Here is a 12690-nt window from a genome sequence, read left to right on the forward strand (position 1 = left end):
CTCCCCGTGTGTGATGTTTTTATTATACAGCTCTTCAGTCTCTACAGAACAGGGCTTCATCCAAGTACAAGCCTGCATTCTCCCCATTGACTTTCTGTCACCGCATTTCTCCCAAACAATGCCTTCCCAAACCTTCACTCTGAAGCCTTTACTCCTTCTTAATTCTTTTGTTTGAGCCTCTGTTTCTCCAAATCTCTCCCCTACCACCATTCCGAGAACTATCCCAATCCCACAGACATTATTTTCATTTATGAGTAGAGTCCCTTTCTTCTCCAATGTTCTCCGAGTCAGTTTATTTCTTAGTTGCACTCGTTCCCGAGCTCCCAGCCTCAGTGTACACTATCCACATGTGACACTACCATAATTTGGGACATGACTTGGATTTGAAAAAGAGTAAATCAAAGAAACATCAGTGAGAAGTGGAAAGATTGATCGAGACTTACAAGGTGGGGTGGGGGGGGGGGGGGGGGGGGGGGGTGACACAACGAATGAAAGTGTCACAGAGAGAGAGAAGGTGGAAAGCAGAGGACTAGTCAACGAGCAGGTCAGTAAGCAGGGGGGTGGGGGCATAAAGGCCAGGTCCCTAACCCAGGTGCATCACCCACGGTAGCATAGTGATTAGCACTGCTGCCTCAGCGCCAGGGACCTGGGTTCGATTCCCGGCTTGGGTCACTGTCTGTGCGGAGTCTGCATGTTCTCCCTGTGGCTGCGTGTTTCCTCCGGGGGCTCCGGTTTCCTCCCACAGTCCAAAGACGTGCTGGTTAGGTGCATTGACCATGCTAAATTCTCCATCAGTGTACCCGACCAGGCGTCGAAGTGTGGCAACTGGGGGATTTTCACAATAACTTCATTGCAGTGTTAATGTAAGCCTGGTTGTGACTAACAAATAAACTTTTAACTATGCACTGTTAGGAGCTGTAGTCTGGCAAACTTTATTATTGACAATACCAGAAGATTAAAGTTTATTTATTAGTCACAAGTAGGCTTACATTCACCCTGTAATGAAGCTACTGTGAAAATCCCCTAGCCGCCACACACCGGCGCCTGTTCAGGTACACTGAGGGAGAATTTAGCATGGCCAATGCACCTAGCCTGCATATCTTTGGACTGTGGGAGGAAACCAGACACCCGGAGGAAACCCACACAGACACGGGGAGAATGTGCAAATTCCGCGCAGACAGTGACCCAAGCCGGGAATCGAACTCAGGTCCCTGGCGCTGTGAGGCAGCAGTGCTAACCACTGAGAAACGTGGCAATGCAAAGAGTGCCAGTGTCTCAAAGCAACACACTTTCCTGGTCCTCCCTAACGTCAAACATGAGACACATGTGCTGGGACTTTAGCTTCAGCAATGCAACCTGGATGCATCATAAGATTGGGGAATTCATAGAATCATAGAAACCCTACAGTGCAGAAAGAGGCCATTTGGCCCATCGAGTCTTCACCGACCACAATCCCACCCAGGCCCTACCCCCATATCCCCACATATTTACCCGCTAATCCCTCTAACCTACGCATCTCAGGACTCTAAGGGGCAATTTTTAGCCAATCAATCTAACCCGCACATCTTTGGACTGTGGGAGGAAACCGGAGCACCCGGAGGAAACCCACGCAGACACGAGGAGAATGTGCAAACTCCACACAGACAGTGACCCAAGCCGGGAATCGAACCCAGGTCCCTGGAGCTGTGAAACAGCAGTGCTAACCACTGTGCTACCGTGCCGCCCACGTCAATTCTATAAGAAACTCGAGGCTCGAATACTTAATCTAAATGTATCTGCAAACAAAGTGCTAAGTGGTTCTCCAAATAAATTTTACCAATTATTTTCCTATTTTTGCTCTCCAGCTCAAGATTCCAGTTGGTACATTGTGCAAACAGGAATTAAGCAAATCTGCAATCGTGAAATAGCCAAATGCACCAAACAACCAAGTCACGTAAGGAGCAGATAAAAAAAGAGGAGTAAATCCAAGTTAAATGAAAGCAGCGGATTAAAAGTGATAAAGAATGCCTGGAGGTAGAAAAAATAAACAATACATATTAGTAAACAAAAGCAGCATGTATTTCAAGGTTAAATTAAAACTACATACATTTTTTGCTCTGGGAATATTAAAATAAAAAGCCAGAAGAAAAAAAAAATCACAAAATAATATCCCCTTTTCACTTGCCATTTTGCGGTGCAGTATTGGTGACTGCAGGTTAATTGTTTACGAGGTATATGAGTGAATCCTGTTTTGTGAATGAATCACACTGCGTGGGCATTTTCCAGGATCATGAATCATTTCTCCCCTCTCATCTAAAATCAACTCTGCTCATTCCTGCAGCTACTAATTCAGAAACCACCTATTCTCTTACTATTCAGTGGCTCTGTTGGCCGCACATTCACCTCCCAGCAGTTCGATATGGATGTGTACATCTTGAATTAGCCTGGACAAAAAAGAAAAAGAATCGACACTTTAAACCCTTTAAAAACCCACCAGAAATTTACAACACTGAAAGAAAAATCAAAGCCAACTTGTGACAAAGCACAACAGAATTTTTTAAACTTACACTTGACAACACAATTGAAAACTAATTACATATTTTAGCATTTTGACTTTTCACCTTTCCAACTACTATTGGCAAACTTTGCAAAATGTTGCAAAAGCACGAGATCAAAATTGACTTTGTGAAGACACATCATTAATTTTAAAAATTAAGCTCATGAAAATATTTTACATCATTTTTACCTCTGATCCTTCCTGAAAACCGGCCCAAACAGGCACGCTTCTACAAAAAGATCGACATGGTTTTCAGCACTTGCGAAAGAATCTGGCACAAAACCTTTAGCAGTACAAACAGCGGGCAACCATGTTTGGCAGCAGTGAGTAATTAACACGTTGAAGACTCCAGTTTTGGTTTGCGACATTTCAAGCAGCTTGTTCGTAATCTAGAAAATAAAAGGATGAATTTACATTTATGCAATCTCTTTTTTGACCTCCCAAAGTACATCACAGCCAAAGTTTAATCACTGTTGTAGAAAACATAGCAACCAATTTGCACACAGGAAGGCCCCACAATGAGCGAGGTACATGACTACATCACCTCAGTGAAGCTGGCTGAGGGATAAATATTAGCTAGAATACCAAGAGAAGTCTGAAAACAAACTTTGTAAGTGCTAGAAATACTCAGCAAGTCAGACAGAACCAATGGAAAGAAACAAAAGGGCTTAAAATCTATTACATTTCTATCTTGTTTCAGTCCTGGTGAAAGATCATTGACCCGAAAAGATGCTGACTGACCTGTTGAATATTTCCAGCATTTGATTGATTTTATTTCAGATTTCCAGCATCTGCAGCATTTTGTTTTGGTATTGAATTTATTCAAAGGATGTGGGTGTCGCTGGCTAGGCCAGCATTTCTTGTCTATCCCCAATTACCCTAGAGAAGGTGGTGGTGAGCTGCCTTCTTAAGTCATGTGATGTAGGTGCACCCACAGTGTCACTAGGGAGGGAGCTCCAGGATTTTGATCCAGTGGCAGTTAAGAAACGGCAATATATTTCCAAGTCAGGATGGTGATTGACTTTTTGAAGTTTATTTGTGTCACAAATAGGCTTACATTAACACTGCAATGAAGTTACTGTGAAAATCCCCTAGTCGCCACACTCCGGCGCCTGTTCGGGCACACTGAGGGAGAATTTAGCATGGCCAATGCACCTAACCAGTACGTCTTTCAGGCTGTGGGAGGAAACCGGAGGAAACCCACGTAGACACGGGGAGAATGTGCAAACTCCGCATAGACAGTGACCCAAGTCGGGAATCGAACCCAGGTCCTTGGCGCTGTGAGGCAGCAGTGCTAACCACTGTGCCACCGTGCCGCCCCAAATGGAGAGGAATTTCCAAATGGTGGTGTTCCCATACACCTGCTGGCCTTGTCCTTCTAGCTGATAGTCACTGTGGGATTGGAAGATGCTGTCTCACCAGCCTTGATGAGTTCCTGCAGTGCATCTGTAGGTGGTACACACCCTGCCACTGTTCATTGACGATGGAAGTAGTGAATGTTTACTAGTCAATTGGGCTGCTTTGCCCTGGATGGTGTCCAGCTTCTTGAGTGTTTTTGGAGCCGCACTCATCCAGGCAAGGGGAGAGTATTCCATCACATTTCTGACTTGTGTCTTGTAGATAGTGGACAGGCTTTGGGGAGTCAGGAGGCGAGTTACTCTCCGCAGGATTCCCGGCTTCTAACCTCTCCTTGTAGCCACAGCATTTAAATGGTTAATCCAGGTCAGTTTCTGGTCAGTGGTAGCCCCCAGGATGTTGATTGTGGGGGATTCAGCGATCGTAAAGCCATCAAATGTTAAGGAGCGATGGTTAGATTTTGGCAAAATACTGCAAATGCTGGAATCTGAACCAAAAACAGAAAATGCTGGAAAATCTCAACAAGTCTGACAGCATCTGTGGAGAGAATAGAGCCAACGTTTCCAGTCAGGATGACCCTTTGTCAGAGCTGATTAGATTCTCTCTTGTTGGGTATGGTCATTCGCTGGCACTTGTGTGGCACAAATGTTACTGGTCATTTGTCAGTCCAAGCCTGCATTTTGTCCAGATCTTGCTGCATTTGGAAATGGACAGCTTCAGTTTCTGAGGATTCATGAAGGGAGCTGAACGCTGTCCAATCATCAGTGAACAGCCCACACTTCTGACCTTATGATGAAAGGAAGGTAGGTCATTGATGAAGCAGCTGAAGATAGTTGAGTCAAGGACACTATCCTGAAGAGCTTGTAGTGAAGTTCTGGAACTGGGAAGATTGACCTCCAATAACCATATCTCTTTTTGTACCGGGTATGACTCCAACCAGCAGCGGGTTTTCCCCTGATTTCCAATTACTCTGGTTCTGCTCGGGCTCCTTGATGTCACACTCGGTCAAATGCAGCCTTGATGTCAAAGGCAGTCACTTTCACCTCATCTTTTGAGTTCAGCTCTTTAGTGCAAGTTTGAACCAAGGTTGTGAGAGGTTAGGAGCTGAGTGACCATGGGAGAGCGCAAACTAAGCGCCAGTGACCAGGTTATTGAAAGGCGAGTACCACTTGACAGCACTATTAAGGACCCTTTCCATCACTTTACTGATGATCAAGAGTAGACTAATGGGGCGGTATTCATCTGGTTGCATTTGTCCTGATTTTTGTAAACAGGACATAATGGGGCAATTTTCCACATTGTTGGTTAGCTGCCAGTGTTGTAGCTGTACTGGAACAACTTGGCTAGGGGTACAGCAAGCTCTGGAGCACATCATCAGCACTATTGCCAGAATATTGTCAGGGCTCGTAGCCTTTGCAGTACCCAGAGCCTTCAACCGTTTCTGAATATAACATGGATTGAATCAAATTGGCTGAAGCCTGGCATCTCTGATGTAAAGGACTTCCAGAGGAGGTCAAGATGGATCATCCACGTAGCACCTCTGGTTGAAAATTGTAACAAATGCTTCAGGTTTATCTTTTGCACCAATGTGCTGGGCTCCCGCATCATTGAGAATGGAGATATTTGTGGAGTTCCTCCCTCCAGAGAGTTATTTAATTGTCCATCACCATTCACAGCTGGATGTGCCAGGACTGCAGAGTTTAGACGTGATACGTTGGTTGTGGAATTGCCTCTGTCCAGCACTTGCTGCTTATGCCGCTTGGCATGCAAGTAGTCCTGTGTTGTTGCTTCACCAGGTTCACAGGTCATTTTAACTATGTATTGTGCTGTTCCTGGAATGGCCTCCTGCACTCTTCATTGAATCATGGTTGATCGCCTGGCTCGGCGGTGTTGGTAGAGTGGGGTATATGAGGTTACAGCTTGTGTTCGAGTACAATTCTGCTGCTGCTGATAGCCCACTGTACCTCATGGTTGCCCAGTCTTGAGTTGCGAGATAGGTTCCAAATCTATTCCATTTACACAGTGGTGGTGTCACACAACAAGATGGAGGGTATCCTCAAAAGAAGGAGGAACTTCCACAAGAACTGTGCCGTGGTCGTTCCTACCGATACTGTCATGGACAGCTGCATCTGAGGCAGGCAGGTTGGTGAGGGTGATGTCAAATTTGTTTTTCCCTTTTGTTGGTTTCCTCTCCAACTGCCGCAGACCCAGTCTAGCAGCAATGTCCTTGAGGACTCAACCAGCATGGTTAGTAATGGTGCACAACTGGAGTAGTACTGATTCATCAGTTGAGAATGGGGGAACGGTACATGGTAATCAGCAGGAGGTTTCCTGACCTGGTGCCATGAGAATTCATGGGGTCTGGAGTCGATGTTGAGGGGTCCCAGGGCAACTCGGTCACGACTGTGTTGTCATCTCTGCTGGGTCTGTCCTGCCAGTGGGATAGGACAGATCATAAAGAACATAAGAACAAGGAGCAGGAGTAAGCCATCTGGCCCCTCGAGCCATGATTCATTAAGATCATGGCTAATCTTTGAGGACTCAGCTCCACTTACCCGCCCGCTCACCATAACCCTTAATTCCTTTACTGTTCAAAAATTTATCTATCCTTGCCTTAAAAACATTTAATGAGGTTGCCTCAACTGCTTCACTGGGCAGGGAATTCCACAGATTCATAACCCTTTGTGTGAAGAAGCTCCTCCTCAACTCAGTCCTAAATCTGCTCCCCCTTATTTTGAGGCCATGCCCCTGAGTTCTAGTTTCACCCAACAGTGGGAACAACTTCCCTGCTTCTATCTTAATTATTCCCTTCATAATCTTGCATGTTTCTATAAGATCTCCCCTCATTCTTCTGAATTCCAATGAGTATAGCCCCAGTCTGCTCAGTCTCTCCTCATAAGCCAACCCTCTCAACTTTGGAATCAACCGAATGAATCTCCTCTGTACCCCCTCTAGTGCCAGTATATCCTTTCTCAAGACAGACCAAAACTGTACACAGTACTCCAGATGTGGCCTCACCAGCACCTTATACATCTGCAACACAACGTCGCTGTTTTTAAACTCCATCCCTCCAGCAATGAAGGACAAAATTCCATTTGCCTTCTTAATTACCTGCTGCACCTGCAAACCAACTGATGCACCATCAATCAAGTAAAGACTAGTTTGTATGCAAGAACAAATAGGCTTTTATCAGCAAAAGACTTGGAGCACACCCATGCCGATGAACTGGTCCAAACTGAGGCAGGGGGGTGGGGAGCAGTCGCCTTTATACCTGGACGGGGGGGGGGGGGGGGGGGAGTCCCGGGCGTGGCCGGCAGGGACATGTCCAGGCATGTCACACACACAGGCAATAAGCTAACAGTGGTTTATCACACCAACTCCTTGTGATTCTTGCACAAGGACACCCAGATCCCTGTGCACAACAGCATGCTGCAATTTTTTACCATTTAAATAATAGTGCATTTTGCTGTTATTCCTACCAAAATGGATGACCTCACATTTACCAACATTGTACTCCATCTGCCAGACCCTCGCCCACTCACGTAGACTATGTCCCTTTGCAGACTTTCAGCGTCCTCTGCACACTTTGCTCTGCCACGCATCTTAGTGTCATCATCTCATATCCTGGGATGTGATGGTGGTGTCTAGAATATTATCTGTAAGGTATGATTCCATGAGTATGACCATGTCAGGCTATTGCTCGACTAGTCTGTGAGAAAACTCTCCCAACCTTGGCACTAGCCCCCAAATGTTACTAAGGAGAACTTCGCAGAGTTGAGTTTGCCATTGTCATTTCTGGTGCCTAGATTGATGCCGGATGGCCCACCCAGTTTCTTTTGAGGGGAGCAATGTAACATTACACAAACTAGGTGGCGCACAGATGCGCCAAGGCAAGTAATTTGGAGGACTGTCCCTTTAACTTGTTGCAAACATTTACACTCTATGACAGCACACTAATTCTTATCCCTCAACAGGGAGAACTGCAATCAGTGAAATACCCAACACATAACGGGCACCCTGATCATTTAAACTAGACTGCTTCCAGAAATCTCAGCAAGGTTAGCCTATTTCACATCAAGTGAATATGAATTGTGCAGCGCCCCACTCACATTCAGAAGTTTGCCCGAGTCCAAAATTCTAGGCTCTCACACTTGTACATAAATACACCGTCAGCTCTTTCCAGAAGGTTTGTCCCATCATCTTTTCAATCCCATTAGCAAGGAACAAAATTAAGCTAGCAGTTCCAGCAAGATTCAAATTGACATTTTAATTTTTGGCACTCAAATTAATCTCATGTGCGCTGCCCCCTTGGTCTCAGGATGTTGATCACAGGAGCATCCCTCCCTAACTAGCTCCTATATTTTATGAAGTATCATTTTAGAATGTACTGAATCACCTGGGGAGTCACTTGGACTCTCGGCAGCAGTTAAGATAGCTGGTGTTGTCTTATTAACAAAGCAGACTGGGATCTTGATCCCAATTTCTGCACCTTGAAATGTTACCAAAAATAGCTGAATATGAAAGGGTATTCAACGATCTATACTCCCCGACAGTGAATAAAGTATTTCTCATCATGTTTATGAATATATTCCCTCCCTCATCGCATAGCTCTTAAGATGGAAAATAAGCCTGACAGTGCCGCCTTTAACAATATCCATTGCCAAATGGTAAAATGGCCAGAAAAATCAGGTGGATCCTTTCAACTTATATTTGTGTAGTGAAATCTTAGTTCTGGTCATTTATGATGCTGATCAGATTTTTAAAAAGCTTCAATATTTCGTAGGCTGTTATGATTCCAGATCCTGATCTTTGTAGTTTAATCCACTCGGCCAGTCTATGACAAAAAATATGCTCAACTATTGTCCAGTGATATACTAGGTCAAGAAGGGTGGTGGGGAAGACAGCAATCTTGTGCATGCGCGCGCCTCTGAAGTAACCAGTTATGAAGCAGCACCAGTGGAGACTAGGAGTAGGTGACTCAGCCACTCTCTTCACCCATTAACCAATTAAAACTGCACGTGCGTCTTCACTGGTGAATAATTCACAAGCAACCAAAAACAAATCACGAAGTTCCATTTCTGGGCATGAGTCAGAGGGCAATATTTAGTGGAGGCAATGAGAGCCTCGCCTGCCGGCTGGAGAGCTAGTAAGAGCCCCCCATTGTCTCTTTGCAGGAACGCCCATTTCATAAAGTGCCAATCATTAGCTGGGCAGTGGCTGGCCTTCCCCGGGACCAAGGGCCTAAGAGGCAGAAATCCCACCTATCGAGAGCTGTTGGTCAGAGGCCGTTCTTTATTGCTCAACAACACCACTGGGTAGGTGGTGGCTACTGCTGGTACTGCACACTCCTGAGGCCAAGGATCGATGTGGAGATGCCGGCGTTGGACTGGGGTAAACACAGTAAGAAGTTTAACAACACCAGGTTAAAGTCCAACAGGTTTATTCAGCATGGACCCAGGTACAGATGTGATGGTGGGAAGGTGACTGAGGAGGCAGTCAGCAGTAAGGGCATGAGGTGGCTCTCAGCAGAACTGCCCCCCTCTCCCCCCCCCTTCCTAATGCCAGGTCCCTCAATCAGGCACCAAGTATCTGGCAATGTGGGACTCCTCCAGGAAACAGCAAGTAAATGTGCCAAGGTTTAGGTGTACAAAATAGCTGGTCCGTAAATAGGTTAGAAGTGAAGGATGCTTCATTCTTACCACCGTCACCCATCGGTGTACGGGATTCTATGTTTATTGCATGAAAGAGTAACAGCCCACAAATTAGTCAAGAAGAATTATTTCAGATACTAACTTTTTCAAATCAACTTTAAATCTTGATGATTGCAGGCTTGATTAATACCAACAAGCTGTTACATAAATTCTGACAGCATTACCGTGGCAATTATCTCAATATGTCATTTCCTAATAATCACTTGGTTTGAATCAGCTTCCCTTTGATCAAAAGCCATCTCATCTAATTTAATGTCATTGTACCTGACATCAAGCATGTTTCAACTAGATAGCGGCTCCTGAAATTAAATTCACGATATAATACTTCAGCTGTAGGAGGACAAAACCCATTAATTTAAAGGAAATAATGTGAATTTTAATCTGTAGATTAAATATGTGGACCAAAGAATTGTTTATGTAATCCTGAATTTATCCAACAAACTGGCCAGGCATCCTTTGGATGTCCAAAGCAGAACGGTAATATCTTGCTTCACTTCTGAAAACAGCCGTTTCCACTGCATTCATTACTCTCCTATTAATGCAATCATGAACTTAAAAGGTTTGCATTTCCGACAGGTCTTCAAATATCAATGTCTGTTTTGACTTGCTGAGCATTAAAAACCAAATAAGACAGACAGCTTTGATCCATTACTTCCATTAAAATATGGATCTCTGCTTGTGACAAAATTGTGCAAGGTTTTTGTTGCTGAATCTGTGATTTTCTCCAACACTGAGCATTCATCCTGACAACTAAATATGGTTCTGGGGCTGAATCACAATGTGTGCTCGCTGGCAATTAAAAAAAAATGTTTTATGTCGATTGTTCTGCTTCACTGCCTCCTGGGAGATTAAATGCCCAGCCAGCAGGTGATAAATGCACATAACTTTCTTCTCATTGCTGCCAGAACATTGAGAATGATTAGATTCTTTCAGTTTAGTGTTTTTCTTTTGCATTGCAATCTCATTTCCAGCACAGTATACACCACAGCACCACTCACAAACAGAATATTAGATAAGCAAAATAGGGCGGGTGCCGGAATCTGAAACAACAGAGAATGCTGGAAAATCTCAGCAGTTCTGGCAGCGTTTGAATATTAGATTGTTGGGAGTGAGCTATGAATCGGTAATCCAACCTGCAGGATCTGACAGTAATCCAAAGTAAAGCTCGAGCGTTTGTTTAGATCAAAGCTCAGCTTACACTCAAGTGTCGCTATAGTGGTGGGCTGGCACGATGGCACAGTGGTTAGCACTGCTGCCTCACAGCACTAGCGACCCGGGTTCGATTCCCGGCTTGGGTCACTGTCTGTGTGAAGTTTGCACATTCTCCCCGTGTCTGCGTGGGTTTCCTCCGGGTGCTCCGGTTTCCTCCCACAGTCCAAAGATGTGCTGGTTAGGTGTATTGGCCATGCTAAATTCTCCCTCAGTGTACCCGAACAGGTGCCAGAGTGTGGCGACTAGGGGATTTTCACAGTAAATTCATTGCAGTGTTAATGTAAGCCAACTTGTGACACGAATAAATAAACTTTAACTAGTGCTAAACAATCAACACCCAGTTTCCTCCGGGTACTCCGGTTTCCTCCCACAGTCCAAAGATGTGCAGCTTAGGTTGATTGGCCATGCTAAATTGACCCGAGTATGAGGGGGATTAGCAGGGTAAATATGTCGGGTTACGGGAATAGGGCCTGGGTGGGATTGTGGTATAAAATGATGAAGGGGATAGATAGAGTGAACGTTCAAAGACTATTTCCTCGGGTGGATGGAGCTATTACAAGGGGGCATAACTATAGGGTTCGTGGTGGGAGATACAGGACGGATATCAGAGGTAGGTTCTTTACGCAGAGAGTGGTTGGGGTGTGGAATGGACTGCCTGCAGTGATAGTGGAGTCAGACACTTTAGAAACATTTAAGCGGTTATTGGATAGGCACATGGAGCACACCAGGATGATAGGGAGTGGGATAGCTTGATCTTGGTTTCAGATAAAGCTCGGCACAACATCGTGGGCCGAAGGGCCTGTTCTGTGCTGTACTGTTCTATGTTCTATGTGGTCGGTGCAGACTCGATGGGCTGAATGGCCTCCTTCTGCACTGTAGGGATTCTATGATTCTATAGACGTCTCAGCTTGGAAACATGAACGAAGAGAAAGAACAATAACCTGATAAACCGATGGTTATTCCTCTTCAGTAAGCGGAAACAAATTACGCTACAGCCAGAAATAAACTGAAAGCCACAGTTAAAGTAAATTCATTGTTTCATCAAATCAAACACTTGAATTAAATGACCATTAATTAAAAATAACTAGAGGTCAGCACAGATTGGCAATGAAAAGTAAATTAAAATATAATGGAGATATTATTGCAAGCAATCTACAGAAAAATAGATCTAAGCCTATGACTGAGTAAATGAATAATTCACCAGCAGCAGAGAATTAGGTCATACCCGAAGCTAATTTGTGGAGAGATTGATAAACACTCAAATATCCTCCAGTAATAGCAGATGGTTATAATCTACTTTTAGAAATCTAAAACATGAAACAATAAATAAGGCAAGGCCAAGATCGTACCACAGATTACATCATCAAGCTTTCCTGAACGTTATTTAAATCCAATTGCATAAACTTCAACATTCAATTTTAATAATCTGGAAAGAGACAGCATTTTGAGGGATCAAATGTACGTTGAGAGAATAAGCTTTCATTATTTAACCACTGAACAGTTTAATGCACAAAATTCAAAATAGCAGCGAGAGACTTTCGTTAACTGACAACGTAACAAGAGGATGTCAGCTTCATCGCTTCTAATTATAATATGAACTGATTGTATAATCCTTAGAGCTTTGCTATCTACCTAATCCACATGCAAACACTTGCTCTGGAAAATTCTTCACCTCCAAATTTTTTCTTGTAGTTTCTCCCATCCTATTTCCTCGGCCAATATATACTTGTAGTAGAGGATATTGAGTTCGGCATGGCGGCACAGTGGTTAGCACGGCTGCCTCACAGTGCCAGGAACCCGGGTTCAATTCCTGGCTTGGGTCACTGGCTGTGCGGAGTCTGCACATTCTCCCCGTGTCTGAGTGGGTTTCCTGCG

General features: G+C 44.5%; 1 protein-coding gene across 4 annotated transcripts in view; it reads right to left on the reverse strand.

Moving 5' to 3' along the window:
• tarbp1 (TAR (HIV-1) RNA binding protein 1) overlaps positions 1 to 12690 on the reverse strand; it is a 170546-nt gene that overhangs the window by 86837 nt on the left and 71019 nt on the right. For all 4 annotated transcript variants that reach the window (XR_013499614.1, XM_078229496.1, XM_078229497.1 and 1 more), the window contains exons 18-19: positions 2726 to 2925; positions 2352 to 2423 (exon numbers count right to left, since the gene is read on the reverse strand). Coding sequence is in view for 3 of the 4 variants with exons in the window: in XM_078229496.1 (XP_078085622.1) it covers positions 2352 to 2423; positions 2726 to 2925 (272 nt within the window). In the remaining variant the exon portion in view is untranslated. The remainder of the gene's footprint in view (positions 1 to 2351; positions 2424 to 2725; positions 2926 to 12690) is intronic.

This window comes from Mustelus asterias, chromosome 15, assembly GCF_964213995.1.
Source record: "Mustelus asterias chromosome 15, sMusAst1.hap1.1, whole genome shotgun sequence".
NCBI classification, from domain to species: domain Eukaryota; kingdom Metazoa; phylum Chordata; class Chondrichthyes; order Carcharhiniformes; family Triakidae; genus Mustelus; species Mustelus asterias.